This window comes from Hemiscyllium ocellatum, chromosome 5 (assembly GCF_020745735.1).
Source record: "Hemiscyllium ocellatum isolate sHemOce1 chromosome 5, sHemOce1.pat.X.cur, whole genome shotgun sequence".
Lineage (NCBI taxonomy): Eukaryota > Metazoa > Chordata > Chondrichthyes > Orectolobiformes > Hemiscylliidae > Hemiscyllium > Hemiscyllium ocellatum.
In genome coordinates, this window is record NC_083405.1 from 82,889,668 (window position 1) to 82,905,693 (window position 16,026).

At 39.9% G+C, this 16,026-nt stretch overlaps 1 protein-coding gene across 5 annotated transcripts in view; it reads right to left on the reverse strand.

Annotated features, from left to right (window-relative positions):
- Positions 1-16,026, reverse strand: part of akap9 (A kinase (PRKA) anchor protein 9) — a 242,384-nt gene that overhangs the window by 57,331 nt on the left and 169,027 nt on the right. For all 5 annotated transcript variants that reach the window (XM_060824926.1, XM_060824923.1, XM_060824925.1 and 2 more), the window contains 5 exons: positions 15,751-15,983; positions 12,860-12,979; positions 11,795-11,971; positions 11,276-11,380; positions 7,019-7,171 (listed from right to left, as the gene is read on the reverse strand). In XM_060824926.1, the coding sequence (XP_060680909.1) occupies positions 7,019-7,171; positions 11,276-11,380; positions 11,795-11,971; positions 12,860-12,979; positions 15,751-15,983 (788 nt within the window). The remainder of the gene's footprint in view (positions 1-7,018; positions 7,172-11,275; positions 11,381-11,794; positions 11,972-12,859; positions 12,980-15,750; positions 15,984-16,026) is intronic.

Sequence of the window (16,026 nt, forward strand, 5' to 3'; positions counted from 1 at the left end):
AAGAACAACATCAATTCTAGCTAAAAATGATATGCCAACCTATTGAAGTTACAGCACAGGGGAAGTAGTTACCAAACAGTGGAAACAGCATGCCATGGACAAGGCAAAGCAATGTGACAATTGAAGGATCTGATCTACAGTCTGCAATCCTGCCATGTTCAGTTGTGGATAGTGGTGGACAAATAAACAACCAACAGGAAGTTCTTTCACAATTCTCTCAGTTGTCAAGGATGGGGAGTCTGGTACATCAGTGCAAAAGACAAGGCTGAACAAAGTGTTTTCATCCATCTTCAGTCAAAAGTACCACATCCAATTCAGCCTTCTGCTAAGGTTTCCAGCATTACACACACCAAATTGGATGCATTCTATGTTTTATCAAGGAACAGCTGAAGACAATGAATACTGCAAAAGCTATAAAGGTCAGAAAGCATCACAACAAATGTACTGAACAGTAGTGCTCCAGAATTAGCCAAAACCAAAGCTAACCTGTTGCAGTGAAGCTACAAATTGACATCTACCCAACAATATTGGAGTTTCATTGAATCATAGAATCTTTGCAGTGTGGAAACAAGCTATTCGGTCCCCAAAAGAGAAAATGCTGGAAAATTTCAGCAGGTCTGGCAGCATCTGTAAGGAGAGAAAAGAATTGATGTTTCAAGTCTAACTGACCCTTTGACAAACATCAAACGTCAGCTCTTTTCTCTCCTTACAGAAGCTGCCAGACCTGCTGATTTTCCAGCACTTTCTCTTTTGGTTTAGATTCCAGCATCCGCAGTAATTTGCTTTTAAGCCATTCAGTCCATTGAGTCTACACCGACCCTCTGAACAGGATCCAAACCACGGCGATTTCCCTACCCTATTCCTGTAAAGCGTGTATTTCCCATGGCTGACCTACTGAGCCTGTACATCTGGACACTATGGATAATTTAGCATGGCCAATCCACCTAATCTGCACATCTATGGACTGTTGGAAGAAACCAGAGCACCCAGAGGAAATCCAAGCAGACAGGGGGAGAATGTGCAAACTCCACACTGACAGTCACCCAAGGGTGAAATTGAACTTAGGTTACTTTTGTCTCAAAGTGAAACCCAGAAGTCTTCCATTAACATATAAATCATTGAATGTTAAGAGGTTGCGCTGATTAATGGTCAGGCAGGCGATCAATCCAGAGAGGCACAGGGCATGGCTGAGGAATTAAATGACTATTCCGCATCTGTTTTTATCAAGTAAAATAAGGTTGCCAAAGTCATAGTGAATGAGAAGGCCTCTGAGATTCTTGATAAATTAAAAATTGACGAATATTAAAAACACTGGCTGCACTTTAAAATTGATAAATTATCAGTATCAGTTGGGATGGTTCCAAGATGCTAGTGAAATAAGGATACAAATTGTGGAGGTACTGCCCATTATCTTTCAATCTTCCTTGAAAACAGAGATGCCAGAGCACAGGAAAATTACAAATGTTACTGGTGTAAGGATAAGCTCACCAATGATGGAAGGGCATTCAGAAATAATGATGAGACAACATTAACAGACATATGGCGAATGGTGAATTAAAAGTAAATTTTCAGCATAAATTTGTTAAAGGCAAATAACCCAACTGAGTTTTTTTCATGGGTTGACAGAAAGGGTTGATGCAATGCATGTATACTAAAGGCGTTTGATAAAAGTTTACACAATAGCTGGTAAGCAAATTTGAGACACATTGTATAATAGGGACAGCAATGACAATGAGGGTTAGTTGAGTGATACAAAACAATAAACAGTTGCTTTCCAGATTGGAGAAAACTTTATGGCAATGTTCCCCAGGAATGACTAGTAAGGCCTTTGCTTTTCCTCATAAATATTAATGACTTAGACTGAAGTACAAAGCACAATTGCCAAATTCATGGAAAACACAAAACTTGGATTGTGAATTGAGAAGGAGCTAATATTATATTGAGTAAAATGCACATTTTAAATCAACATCACATTAATAAATCTGTAGTAAATAAAAATTTTAAAATCTGAAAATGATAGAACCTGAAATTATACCAAAAATGTTCAAACTACATAGATGCTACCACTGTGTTTATACATGAATACAGAAGTAGCAGTAGGCCATTCAACCCCCTCAAGCCTGTACCACCATTCAATGAGATCATAGTTGATCTGTGGCCCAACTCCATATTCCTGCGTATGTGCCCTATTCATTAATACAATACTCTCACTACACAAAAATCTTCCAAAGTGCTTCAGAGGTATAAAAGAATTATGTCAAACAAGCAGAAATTGGAAAGCCTAGTTAAAGCTCATGAGGTGGAATTTAAAAAGGATCTTAAAACAGGTAAGAAGAAATTTTGTGTGAGTATTGCAGAGAATTAGTCTCAAGCAATAACAAGGGGAGGAGAGATTGAAGAGGGTTGGCTATGCACAAGAGATCAATCAAAATAATCAATAGTTTTACAGCCAGGGAGGCTGTAGAATTAGGGCTAAATGAGGCCATGAGTGTGATAAACAAAAAAAATGCAGATTTTCACATATAAGACATTAGCAAACAAGGATCTAAAATTGATCTGTAAGGACAGGGGTGAATCAGGGTAAGATGCAGATTAGCATATTTTTGAATTTGCACCTAAGAGAAGACGAGGAAGCAAAATAACAACTCCACTGTGTGAGGAATGAGTAGATAACAATTAATAGAGACGCCCTAACCACAACTAAATATCAGAAAATTAATCATGCAAGGCAGCCCACATAATTGAAAAAAAAAGTTTACATTCTAAATTTGAATTAACTTTCTTTTCTCCTTTTTTGGATGCTGAAGGACCTGCTTTATATTTCCAATTTATTTTATGTATTGGAACTTTGCGAATGATGTGCACTTTTTCCAGCCCTCTTAAAGGAATGCTAGCTATAACTATCATTTAAAATTTAGTACTTTATACCACATATTAAAAATGAAAAATAGCTTAAGTTTTTCTCAAATATTATAATGTTTAATCTTCTAACATTACTATTTATATGTTGCCTTTAATCTAATAAAACATCCTGACAAGTTTTACTGAGACATCATAAAAGAAGCCAAGTTATTTAATGAAACATTAGTGCAAATGGCCAAAAGCTGGAAAAGGTGAGATTTAAAAATGTCTCAAATGAGAAAAAGTGACAGAGATAAGGAGAACATTTTAGAGAGTTCCAGTGCTCAAGGACTAGACAGAGTACAATTTAATGTGAATTTACCATTCCTAGATTGTTTACTTTTACGTACTTAGCATTGACATAGAATGTACAGAACAAACGTTTGGTTTAAGCCCAAAACATCAGTTTATGCAGTCCTCTCTGCCGTTCTTGTAGGCTCCCATTTAGCAGTGGAAAGTCCCAAACTTTGCCAATTTGCTTTATAACTTAGCTGAAAATGTGTTGCTGGAAAAGCGCAGCAGGTCAGGCAGCATCCAAGGAGCAGGAGAATCGACGTTTCGGGCATGAGCCTTCCTGAAGAAGGGCTCATGCCTGAAACGTCGATTCTCCTGCTCCTTGGATGCTGCCTGACCTGCTGCGCTTTTCCAGCAACACATTTTCAGCTCTGATCTCCAGCATCTGCAGTCCTCGCTTTATCCTGCCTTATAACTTAGTCTTACACTACCAGGGGTCAGCCTTATGGCTTTTCTCTGCACGGCCTGCAGAACCTTAATGCCTCTGTGGCTCAACATCTAAATCTTTTGGGGGTCAGTTAGCTCAGTTGCTGGACAGCTTGTTCATTATGCAGAATGATGCCAACAGTATGGGTCAGCTGAGGTCACCCATGAAACTATTAACTTCTTGACTTCACCCCTAACCTGAGTTGTGGTGACCTTCAGATTAAACCACCACCAGTTGTCTCTCTCTCTCTTGAGAAAGCAGCTCTACAGTTCTCTGGGAGCATGGTGACTTTAATTTTACTTATTCACACTTACTTATAAAACAAAATGCAAAAGGTAGGAGCAAATGGGGACAATATGGTTTTTATCAACACTGCTTCACTATTCAACATGATTATGGCTGAACTTTGGCTTGAACTCAGTTTTCCTGCCTGCTCCTGATATCTCTTCATTCCCTGAGGCACCAAAAGTCTGTCTGTCCAGCCTTAACTGTATTCAGCAAAGGGATATCCATAATTTTCTGGGGTAGGCAATTCTAAAGATTCATATCCTTTGAGTGGAGTAAATTTTCATCATCTCAGCACTAAATTATCACCCCCTTATCTGAAACTGTGTCCCAGTGCTTTGGATTTCCCAACCAGTGGAAACCATCTCTGAGAGTCTATTGTATCAAGAATCCTGCATGTGAGATCACTCTTATTCTTCTAAACTCCAGAAAATATAGGCCCAATTTTCTCTGCTTATGGGCATACCCAACCACCTCATTGCAGGGGCTAATTTAGTGAATTTTTGCTGTACTGCCGCAATGCAAGTTTATCATTCCTCAATTAAGGTGACACAAGCTACAGACAGTATTCCAGATATGGTCTCATCAAAACCCAGTATAATTGTGGCAAGACTCACTCTAGTACTCAAATCTTATTGTAATAAATACCAACATGCTATTCGCCTTCAAAAATTACCTGCTGTACCCGTGTTTCATTTCCTATGCTCTTTGCACGAGCACAGTCAGAATTCTTTGTGCACCCACATTTAGAAGTTTTTAAAAATGTTCTGCTTTTCTATTCTGAACTACTTCACACTTTCCCTATGAAAATTGCATCTTATTGCTGCTCACTTAAACTTGCCTATATAGTACATGTTCACCCCACAGACTGCTTTCCACTTAGCTTTATATTATCAGCAAACTTTGATGTTTTACTTTGTCTCTTTATCTAAATCATGAATTTAGCTCGTACATAGCTGAGGCCACAGCAATGACATTCGCAATACTACACGAGTTACACTCTGTCAGCTTGAAGAGGCTCCATATATGTCCACTCTTTGTTTTCTGTTTGTTAACTAATTCCTTTCGAATTCTAATATATTACGCCCTTCTACTCCATGACCCTTTGAGGCCTAAGGCTTTTGTCATATATTAAGCAACTTAATTTGGAAGAAGATTTCTGTCCGTAATGTTAGTCATCATAAAACAATGATTTCTGAAACAATAAATAAAAGTTAATGTTAGAAAAAAAAAGTCAAAACAACAACAGAGTGGGCGGCACGGTGGCACAGTGGTTAGCACTGCTGCCTCACAGCGCCTGAGACCCGGGTTCACGCCTCAGGCGACTGACTGTGTGGAGTTTGCATGTTCCCCCCGTGTCTGCTTGGGTTTCCTCCGGGTGCTCCAGTTTCCCCCCACAGTCTAAAAATGTGCAGGTCAGGTGAATTGGCCATGTTAAATTGCCCGTAGTGTTAGGTAAGGGATAAATGTAGGGGTATGGGTGCGTTGCGCTTCGGCGGGTCGGTGTGGACTTGTTGGGCCGAAGGGCCTGTTTCCACACTGTGAGAGAGAGAGAGAGAGAGAAAACCTGCACAGTTACCGCCTTTGCTGTTTGAATTCGTGTATGGAATGAGCTGCCAGAGGATGTGATGGAGGCTGGTACAATTGCAACAGTTAAGAGGGATTTGGATTGGTATATGAATAGGAAGGGTTTGGAGGGATATGGGCGAAATGCTGGCAGGTGGGATTAGATTGGGTTGGGATATCTGGTTGGCATGGACGAGTTGGATCAAAGGGTCTGTTTCAGTGCTGTACATCTCTATGACTCTAACTGAAAACCCAGCACCAATGGTAGACAATTAAAAATCAAGGATACCCAGGAAATTAGAGTTAAATTAATAGGGAGATATCTTTGAGGGTAGCAGAGCTCTAGGAGATTCCAAAGATAGGAAGGGGCCAGGTAAAGGAGGGATTTGAAAACTCGTATGAGCATTTCATTTGGGGCTGTGTTTAACCAGAAGCCAGTGCAGATCAGCAAATATAGAACTAATGGGAGAACAAGAATTGGTGCAAGTTAGGACATTGGCAATAGCCAAGTTTAGAGACAAAAAAAAAGCATGGATAATGTGAGCAGCAGATGAGCTGATGGAGGGATAGAGTTAGGCGTACCACAAAGATGAAAATAGGCAACAGTTGTGATGGTGTAGGTATAAGGAGTCAAACATGGTACCAATGTCACAAAGAGGCTGGTTCACCTTCCAACAGTTGCCAGGAAGAGCAATAATAATGAGTTAATGATGGTAACCTTAGATAATAGCTTTAGCCTTTCTAACCTTTAATTGGAGGAAATTTCTGCTCATGCAGCACTGGATGTCAAATAAACGGTCTGACCTGGTGAAGAAAAATGGTGGAGAGAATAGAGCTGGGTGTTGTCAGTGTCCAGGTGGAAGTGTGTTTTTGGATGATGTCACATCAGGGGGCTTATAGATAAGAACAGAAGGGAGAACAAAGGTATGCGGGATACCAGAGGTAAGTGTGAAGGAATGCTGATCTCCGGTTAAATGAGTAGAACCAGATGAGTGCAGATCTACCCAGCTAGGCAACAATGGAGAGATACCAGAAGGAGGTGTTGAAATTAAGTTTGCAAAAACTGCAATAAGTCGAGGAGGAAGAGGAGTAATAGTTTTCCTGATATTTTCATGTAAGATATAATTTATGTCTTTGGTAAAAACACTGTGGTTGTGGCAGAAACCTGATTGGAAGGGTTTAAACTTAGAGTTCCTGGAGTTTGGGGTAACAATTTGGGAGGCTAGATATATTCAAAGACTTCAGAGGAAAGAAGTAAAGATGAGATATCAACTTTCAGGTATGGAGGGATAAGTAGACAAATTAAAGTCTCCTAAATGATAAGGATAATCATGAACTCAAAAGGAGGCTACCATAATATTTCAGGAAGACCAGTTCTGAAGCTGGACTCAAAAATATTCTGAAAGATTGCTGCCTGGTGATAGTGAATTCAAAACTAATTTATTTAAGGTTATGCAAAGTCAAATAACTTATCACAGTTGAATGTTTTACTGAAGGTTACAACAGATTGGATCTTGAACTGATTAATGGCAGCAATATCCTTACCTCAAGTCGTTTGTTTTCATGCTGAATCTCTTGCAACTGGGTGGCAGCTTCTTTCTTCTGAATTTCTAACTGCATAAGCAACTGCTGAACTTCTTCATTCTTATTTAATAGCTCTTCCCTAAACTGCTCCAATTGTTCTTCTAGGTTTGCTATCTGTAATTAAACAAAATCCAATTCACGAAATGTAATCAACTATTTCAAAGCTCTGGTTAATGTTGTGGGGACATTGATTTAAGTCTCAACATGGCAAATAGTAAAACCTGGATTCAATAAAATTTGGAATTAAGAGACAGGCTAGTCTAATGGCACCATCTAATCAATGCTGATTGTTGTAAAAACACAATGCCCTTTAGGAAAGGAAAGCTGCTGTCTATACATGATGTGGCTACAGGTGACTCCAAATCCACAGAAATAATGTTGATTCTTAACTACCCTCTGAAATGGGCTACCAAGCTACTCAGGTAAAGAGCAATTATTGATGGGCAACAAATGTTGGCAATGCCAGTGATAACCACATCTCATGTGAGAAAAGTGCTTATGACTTTCATTACATAACAAAGTGAGGTACCTATTTAACATTTTTCAAATCAGCAAAATCTGGGAGAATAGTTTGTGGATTGGAGGAAATGAAAAGAGGTAGAAAAGAGTTAAGGAAACAAGTTGAACAAAACCTTGGTAAATTTCACAGTATTTAAAAAGCATGGATGCAAAGGCATGATAGAAGGTAATAGAGTCTTCCCAATGGCCCAACACTGGCACCACCACATCAAAGGACCATAGTTTGGTGGTGAATTTCAAAGCTGAAAATGTGTTGCTGGTTAAAGCACAGCAGGTCAGGCAGCATCCAAGGAACAGGAAATTCGATGTTTCGGGCCAGAGCCCTTCATCAGGAATGAGGAAAGTGTGTCCAGCAGGCTAAGATAAAAGGTAGGGAGGAAGAACTTGGGGGAGGGGCGATGGAGATGTGATAGGTAGAAGGAGGTCAAGGTGAGGGTGATAGGCTGGAGTGGGGTGGGGGCAGAGAGATCAGGAAGAAAATTGCAGGTTAGGAGGGCGGTGCTGAGTTCGAGGGAATCGACTGAGACAAGGTGGGGGGAGGGGAAATGAGGAAACTGGAGAAATCTGAGTTCATCCCTTGTGGTTGGAGGGTTCCCAGGCGGAAGATGAGGCGCTCTTCCTCCAACTGTCGTGTTGAGCGCCTCATCTTCAACAACACGATGGTTGGAGGAAGAGCGCCTCATCTTCCAACAACACGACGGTTGGAGGAAGAGCGCCTCATCTTCCAACAACACGACGGTTGGAGGAAGAGCGCCTCATCTTCCGCCTGGGAACCCTCCAACCACAAGGGATGATCTCAGATTTCTCCAGTTTCCTCATTTCCCCTCCCCCCACCTTGTCTTAGTCGAATCCCTCGAACTCAGCACCGCCCTCCTAACCTGCAATTTTCTTCCTGACCTCTCCGCCCCCACCCCACTCCGGCCTATCACCCTCACCTTGACCTCCTTCTACCTATCACATCTCCATCGCCCCTCCCCCAAGTCCCTCCTCCCTACCTTTTATCTTAGCCTGCTGGACACACTTTCCTCATTCCTGATGAAGAGCTCTGGCCCGAAACGTCGAATTTCCTGTTCTTTGGATGCTGCCTGACCTGCTGTGCTTTAACCAGCAACACATTTTCAGCTCTGATCTCCAGCATCTGCAGACCTCACTTTTTACTGGTGAATTTCAAAATCAACATTACATGTAATAATCAGCAAACAAATATTGTGCATAAGCGATAGGACTGCAAGGAACCACTGAGGCAAGATGAGATAAAGCCCAGGAAGGAACTTGATGTCAAAAATAATAATTCCAAAATTGACTTCTAGGCACGCAAGAGTAGTGTAATTAGATGCATCCTAATATACATCTCAAGTTTTAAAACTATTTAGAAACATACCAGAATAACACAGCTTATATTTCATATGCTTATATTTTTTCCAATTTACTTTAAGTCACACAAAACCTACAGCACAAGATAAAGCACTTAACTAAACAGGTGCTTTAATCCACATGAGTATCACATTGTATTTACCTCCTCTCACCATCTTCAAATATGAATCATGTCTCCTTGTAAATGTCAAATCTTCCAAGGTACGTAACGTGGATGTAGAATTACATGCAAAAGATCAAAGCTAATAAGTAATAGAATCCAAAGACAAAGGCTACGGACGAGTGATTTGTGATACCCTTGTTATGTATTATCCAGTGACCTTTTTAGAAATGGCGACTCCGTGTCTGCTTAAATATGAATGGTCTTGATTTTACAGTCACCTCAAGTTTTTTTTTATTAATTCATACATTTGGGCGTCACTGCACCGGTCAGCATTTATTGTCTATCCCTATTTGCTCTTGATAGTTGTTGGTGAGCTGCCTTAAATGAATCACTGCAATCAAGTAAGTGTAGGTACATCTGCAGTGCGGTTAGAAAAGGAATTCCAGACTTTTGATTCAGCATCAGTGAAGCAACTGTGATATTGTTCCAAGTCTGGATGGTGAAGTGAATCGAAGGAAAACTTGTATGACAACAGAACCTACATTTGCTGATCTTGCACTTCTAAGTGGACTGATCACATTTTTGGAAGGTAGTATTGAATGTGCCTTGGTGAGTGACTGTAGTGCACAATACAACACTGTACTTTGGTGGTGGAAGGAGTGAATGCTGAAATTGGTGTATGCTACACTAATCAAACAGGCTGCTTTGTCCTGGGGATGGAGATAGAGTTTTTCACTGCCGAATACTTTTGCATCCACGGTATGCGTATGCCTGTTCCATGTTCAGTTTCTGCTCGAAGGTAACCCCAGGATGTTGAAAATGGAGAACTCAGTGGTGGCATGCCATTGAAAGCCAAGATGCAATGGTTAGGTTCTCTCTTCTTGGAGATGGTCTTTGTCCAAGAAGGTGTTGACATTATTTGTTACTTATCAGCTCAAATCTGAATGTTGTCCAGGTTTGTTGGATATGGATACAGACTTCTTCTATATCCAAGTTGTGAGTGGTGCAGAACATTGTGGAATCGCCCTCAAACATCCCACTCTGATCTTCTTTCCAACATAAGGTCATTTAAGAAGCAGCTGAAGATGGTTGGGTCTAGCTAATTATACTGACATTTTACTGTGTGCTAGATAAGGCAATATCCAGTGAAAAGCTTTCCCTGATTCCTATTGAGGTCATTACTGCTGGTGATCCATGATACGAAGGATAGCTGCCCTCCAGATTACATTAAAAATTATTACCAGGAAAAGGATTTTAACAGTATCCAGAACAATGAAACTACATTAGGCAATGAACCAAAGAAATGCAAAATAGGGTGGTCCATATTTGCTGCTGCAGACATCATAGGAAAAATATTTTCCATAAAACAAAACAATAATCAAGTATTTGACATTTATTAAGTGTTCTGTACGACAGACCCTTCCATGCTGAAGCAAAATCACTACTGCAATACTTTTCTGAACTTATATCCATATTGGATTAAGATTTTTGATTCCTCGATCTTTGCAATTCTAGAATTTCACTTTGTAGTAATATGCAAAGAAAAGCGCATAAAAACATAAAGAAGGCAGTGACATTTTCCCTTTTTGAAATTTTGAATTGCCATGATCTCATGCTTCCTCTTCCTTTGCAACCCTGGCAAATTTCTTTGACAATGTGTCTTCCTTCATATGGAGAAGGTACTGAATAGAATAGTCATTTCCTCAATTTTGTACCTCCCTACACTAATGTAGTATAATTAACATCACTCTCCACTCAATTTCCTCATTCTGTCAAAAAATATTAATGTCTCATTTCAATAAATTTCAGAGCAGGAGCTGAGTTGAGCAGAATTCAAACCTGTGTCAAAACTTTATGCCCATATCTGCCCCACAACTACCAAGCCAACAGACATACAATAAAAACAAAATACAGAGAAGTGAAATAGTAAAAAGTCACTCAAGCTGGAAGAATGCAAGATAAGCAATTTTTCTTTTGAGAGAGAAAATAGAATTAGATAACATACCAATGTATCATGTTTCCTAGCATGTAGCAGATCCAACAGATCAATGAAAAGAAGTAATTGCTGGAAACATTCAGCAAGTCAGGAGGATATTTGTACAGAGAAATACAAAATTAACATCACTTAATGTCAGCAAAAAGAAGTATCCTAATTCTAAAAGTCTGACTTCAAATGTCACACAAGTACATTTTTAAAAGAAGTTTTAAAAATGATTTTATACCTCCTTCTCCTTTCGCTCTAAAGCGTCACGTTCTGCTTGCAGCTGTATCTGAAGTGTGTTGTCTCCTTGGATTTCTAAGGCAACGTGCAATTTTCTTTCTTCATTCTTTTTAATTATAACAGGAAATTAGAGAATGTCCGATTGTGAAAGACTAGTGATAGTTGTACTGTATAATAACATGGCAACGGCTATCATTTTCAATCCAGAAAACCCATAGTCCATCTAACTCATCTACCAATCGTATTTCCTTGATGTATATCTTGTAAGTCTCTAAATATTTTAACAGGTTAAGAATCCCACAACTTTATTCTGGAATTCTTGAATTCATTCACAGGCTTAACACATTTTTAATTTTAAAAAATCTCTTTGATTTTATTTCCAAAATTTGTAAATTTGACCACTTGCAACTATAATTCTGTTTATGGCAAAAACGTCTTCCTTGGATCCAATTTGTCCAAATCTTCCATAAAGTTAAATTCTCTATCCTCATATACTTTATATAGCAGTCAAAATAATTACCGTTTGCAAAGGATAAGTGGTACTGATCAATGCATGTTCCAATTCTCTAACTCGGTTTTCCATTTTTTCAATTTCTTCATTCCGTTCTTGTACATCTCTCTGAAGTTGTTCCTTGGCAAGCAGAAGTTCACTGCATCGGTCAGTCTTGTCTTTCAACTGATCTGCAAGATTTTCCATCTACCAAAACATGAAGCCAAATTGATTAGATTAGATTACTTAGATTACTTACAGAGTGGAGACAGGCCCACACCGACCCGCCGAAGCGCAACCCACCCATACCCCTACATTTACCCCTTACTTAACACTACGGGCAATTTAGCATGGCCAATACACCTGACCCGCACATCTTTGGACTGTGGGAGGAAACCCACGCAGACACGGGGAGAACGTGCAAACTCCACTGAGTCGGGAATTGAACCCAGGTTCCTGGCGCTGTGAAGCAGCAGTGCTAACCAATGAGTCGCCTCAAATTGGGCAAAAAGTCAAATTTTTGAAGTGAAGCTAGCTAAAATTGCAAGAATTTTTGAAAGTGGGATCCACACAGACATAGCAAGGTAGAGAGTCTACTGTTTGTTACAATTACTTTAAAAACAGCAGCATCCAGTTGTTACTGCAATTCACAAGAATGACCAAAACAGGTATTCAGACTTTTATCATCATTGTTATATTTGATGTTTACATTATTATAATATGAACTTGGTGCAGTATTCAGTATTAAGTTAGAAACATGATTTACATGTTTTAATTATTAATTAATCAGAATTTAAATTTGGTGGTAAGGCATCTTCTTGAATGGTTTACTATGCCACTTCAAAGGGCTGTTAGAGTCAACCACACTAGTGGCTGCATCATTTGAAACTTTAATGATGTAAACTGAACCAAATATTGATGTAAAGAATAATCAATGGTGCTCAATTTTCTGAGTTTTGGCATGAAAGTGAATGTTATTTTGTGGGCGGTGAGGAATGAGAGAATGTCAATCACATTTGCAGTAATATACTGGAGATTACTCAGTAAACTTGGTGTAGATCGAATGAGTGGGTTTTGTTTTACTGATCAAATTACCTCTCTATTTCTTTGATCATTGATAGGTTGGATTCTCTGTGGAGTTTTCAGTTGTTGCTCTAATTTAACTATCTCTTGCTGAAACACATCTCTCTCCTGCTCACGATCAATTGCCTGCTCCTGTGTGGAAAAACAACAATGCACTCATAACAATTTTCAGCATTTCTGTCTGCATTTAATCAAATAACTCTCTCAGGTAAACATTTTTGTTGCATTATATCACCTAAATTGAGATACAACTTTCATTACATTGCAGATCGTTATGCAATTTAAGGTTTAATTGATTATACAACTGAAATAATATAATTTTTATTTTTGCACTAAATAGATTAGTTGCATTAAGATGTCTTGGTGTATTTGCTTGTATTACTATGTACATGGATGAAGTGAAGAACAGGAATGAGGCAGGGAGACTCCGGGGTGGAGAGATGAATGGGAAGAGGGTGAGGCTGGGGAGAAGGTAGCTAAGAGTCCAATAGGTGGATGGAGGTCGGGATGAAAATGATAGTCGGAGAGGAGGGTGGAGCAGATAGGTGGGAAGGAAGATTGGTAAGTAGGACAGGTTATGAGGATGGTGCTGGCTGACAAGTTGAAACCGGGGTAAGGTGGGAGGTGGGAAAATAAGGAAACTGGTGAAGACCACATTGATGCCCTGGGGTTGAAGAATTCCGAGACGGAAGATGAGGCGTTCTTCCTCCAGGCATCGGGTGGTGAGGGAATGGCGACGGAGGAAACCCAGGACCTGCATGTCCTTGGCAGAGTGGGAGGGGGAATTGAAATGTTTGGCCACGGGGCAGTGGGGTTGATTGGTGCGAGTGTCCCGGAGATGTTCCCAAAAGCACTGTGAGGAGGTGTCCAGTCTCTCCAATGTAAAGGAGACCTCATCGGGAGCAAAGGATACAATAAATGACCTGGATGGATGTGCAGGTGAAACTCTGATGGATGTGGAAGGGCACTTTGAGACTTTGGATGGAGGTGAGGGGGGTGGTTTGGGCGCAGGTTTTGCAATTCCTGTGTGGCAGGGGAAGGCGCCAGGAGGGGAGGGTGGGTTGTTGGAGCACGTGGACCTGACCAGGTAGTCACAGAGGGAACGGTCTTTGCGAAAAGCGGAAAGGGGTGGGGAGGGAAATAGATGGTGGGGTCAGTTTGTAGTTGGCGTAAATGTTGGTATATGATGCAGTTTATGCAGAGGTTGGTAGGGTGGAAGATGAAGACTGGGGGGCTCTGTCCTTGTTGCGTTTGGAGTGGTGGGATTTGAGGGTGGAGATGCAGGATGTGGATGTGATGCATTGGAGGTTCAACCACGTGGGAAGGGAAATTACGGTCTTTAAAGAAGGAGGTCATCTGGTGTGTGTTCTGTGGTGGAACTGGTCCTCCTGGCAACATTGTACTCAGAGGTATTCTGACTCATCTGGAATTGAACACCGAGCATAAGCCCGAAATGAAATTTTTGTTTGAGGTAAGATTGTGTCAGCTGAACCCAATAAGTAATTCATCAGATTTGAGCCAGAATGTGTCATCTATTTGGTCAGTACATACATTTTCCACTAGTATTGGCTTCTGTAATCACCACAACTTCAAAACAGTTTGAGTCTCAACAAAAGCAAATTTCTTTACAAAATTGATAGTTTTTGGCAAGAATAAGTTCCTAAACTTCACAAGTAAACTAGCTGTTTTGAATTTAGTTAAGAGTCATGGGCTTAAGTTTGAAATTTTCTTATGGTAGATTTTGTAGTGAAGCAGCACTCCGGAGGGTCCCTGCCTCATTCCTGAAGGGCTTTTGCCTGAAACATCGATTTTCCTGCTCCTCCGATGCTGTCTGACCTGCCCCGATTCACAGTTCTGCTCACCCTACTGTGGTCAATCTCTGCTGCTCACTACAAAGTCTACCATATGAAAATTTCAAACTTAATTTCACACATTCTGCCCTCCCAAAAATAATATTGAAATCAATCATGTTATGGTCTCTATCAGTCATGTTCCATTATAGTTAGACTCATTACTCTTGACTAAATTCAAAACAGGAGGATTCACATGCTGCCTGACCTGCTGTGCTTTTCTAGCAACACATTTTCAGCTAAATTCAAAACAGCTAGTTTACTTGTGAAGTTTCTGAATTTATTCTTGCCAAAAACTATCAGTACTGTGAAGAAATTTATTTTCGTTGAGACTCAAACTGTTATGAAGTTGTGATTACAGAAGCCAAAACTAGTGAAAAATGTATGTACTGACCAAATAGATGACACATTCTGGGTCAAATCTGATGAATTACTTATTGGGTTCGGCTAATACAATCTTACCTCAAACCAAAAATTTAATTTCAGGTTTATGCTAGGTGCATAATTCCAGATGAGTCAGCATACCTCTTGAGTACAAGGCTCAAGTGAATATTTTAATGCTTAAGTGCAGATAGCAGATTATTCACCTGCTGAGAACATTCACAATCGACACCAATGTGGTCCTTAATGATTATTGCACTTTCAGCAGAGTCACTGGGAGAGTGAACAGGAGTGAATACTTTAGCTGATTTTTTTTCTTCAAAATAAAAGCCCAAACATTTTCAGGTGTGTATTTTCGCAAAGTTAAAAGTCACACAACACCAGATTATAGTTCAACAGGTTATTTTGGAAGCACTAGCTTTCGGAACGCTGCTCCTTCATCAGGTAGCTGTCTACCTGATGAAGGACAGCACCCTAAAAGCTAGTGCTTCCAAATTAACCCGTTGAACTATAACCTGGTGTTGAGATTTTTAACTTTGTCCACCCCAGTCCGATGCTGACTCCTCTACACCATATTTTCTGAAGGAGCATCCTCTAGCCAAGGAAATTTATCTCACATACATTCTGTAAACATTACAGAATTCTAACATTAAAAAGCAAGAACATACATACATCCAAGAATTTTCTGTTTTTCTCCAGTTGTTTTTCCAGGGCCACAATTTGCTGCTGGAGGTCCAGAATCTCAGCATTCTTTTCCTGTTCTATTTCTATCATTCTGTTCACCTGCTCCTCTAACTCACTTTCCAACACTTTCACTTGTTTGGTCAAGTCATTTTGTTCTTTCTCTGCCTGGCGCTGCACTTCCTGTTTTTCCTTCATAAGTTTTTCCGTCTCTTCCAATAGATCTGCACATAAAGTAAAAACCTATTATTGTCTTTGAAATAGAAG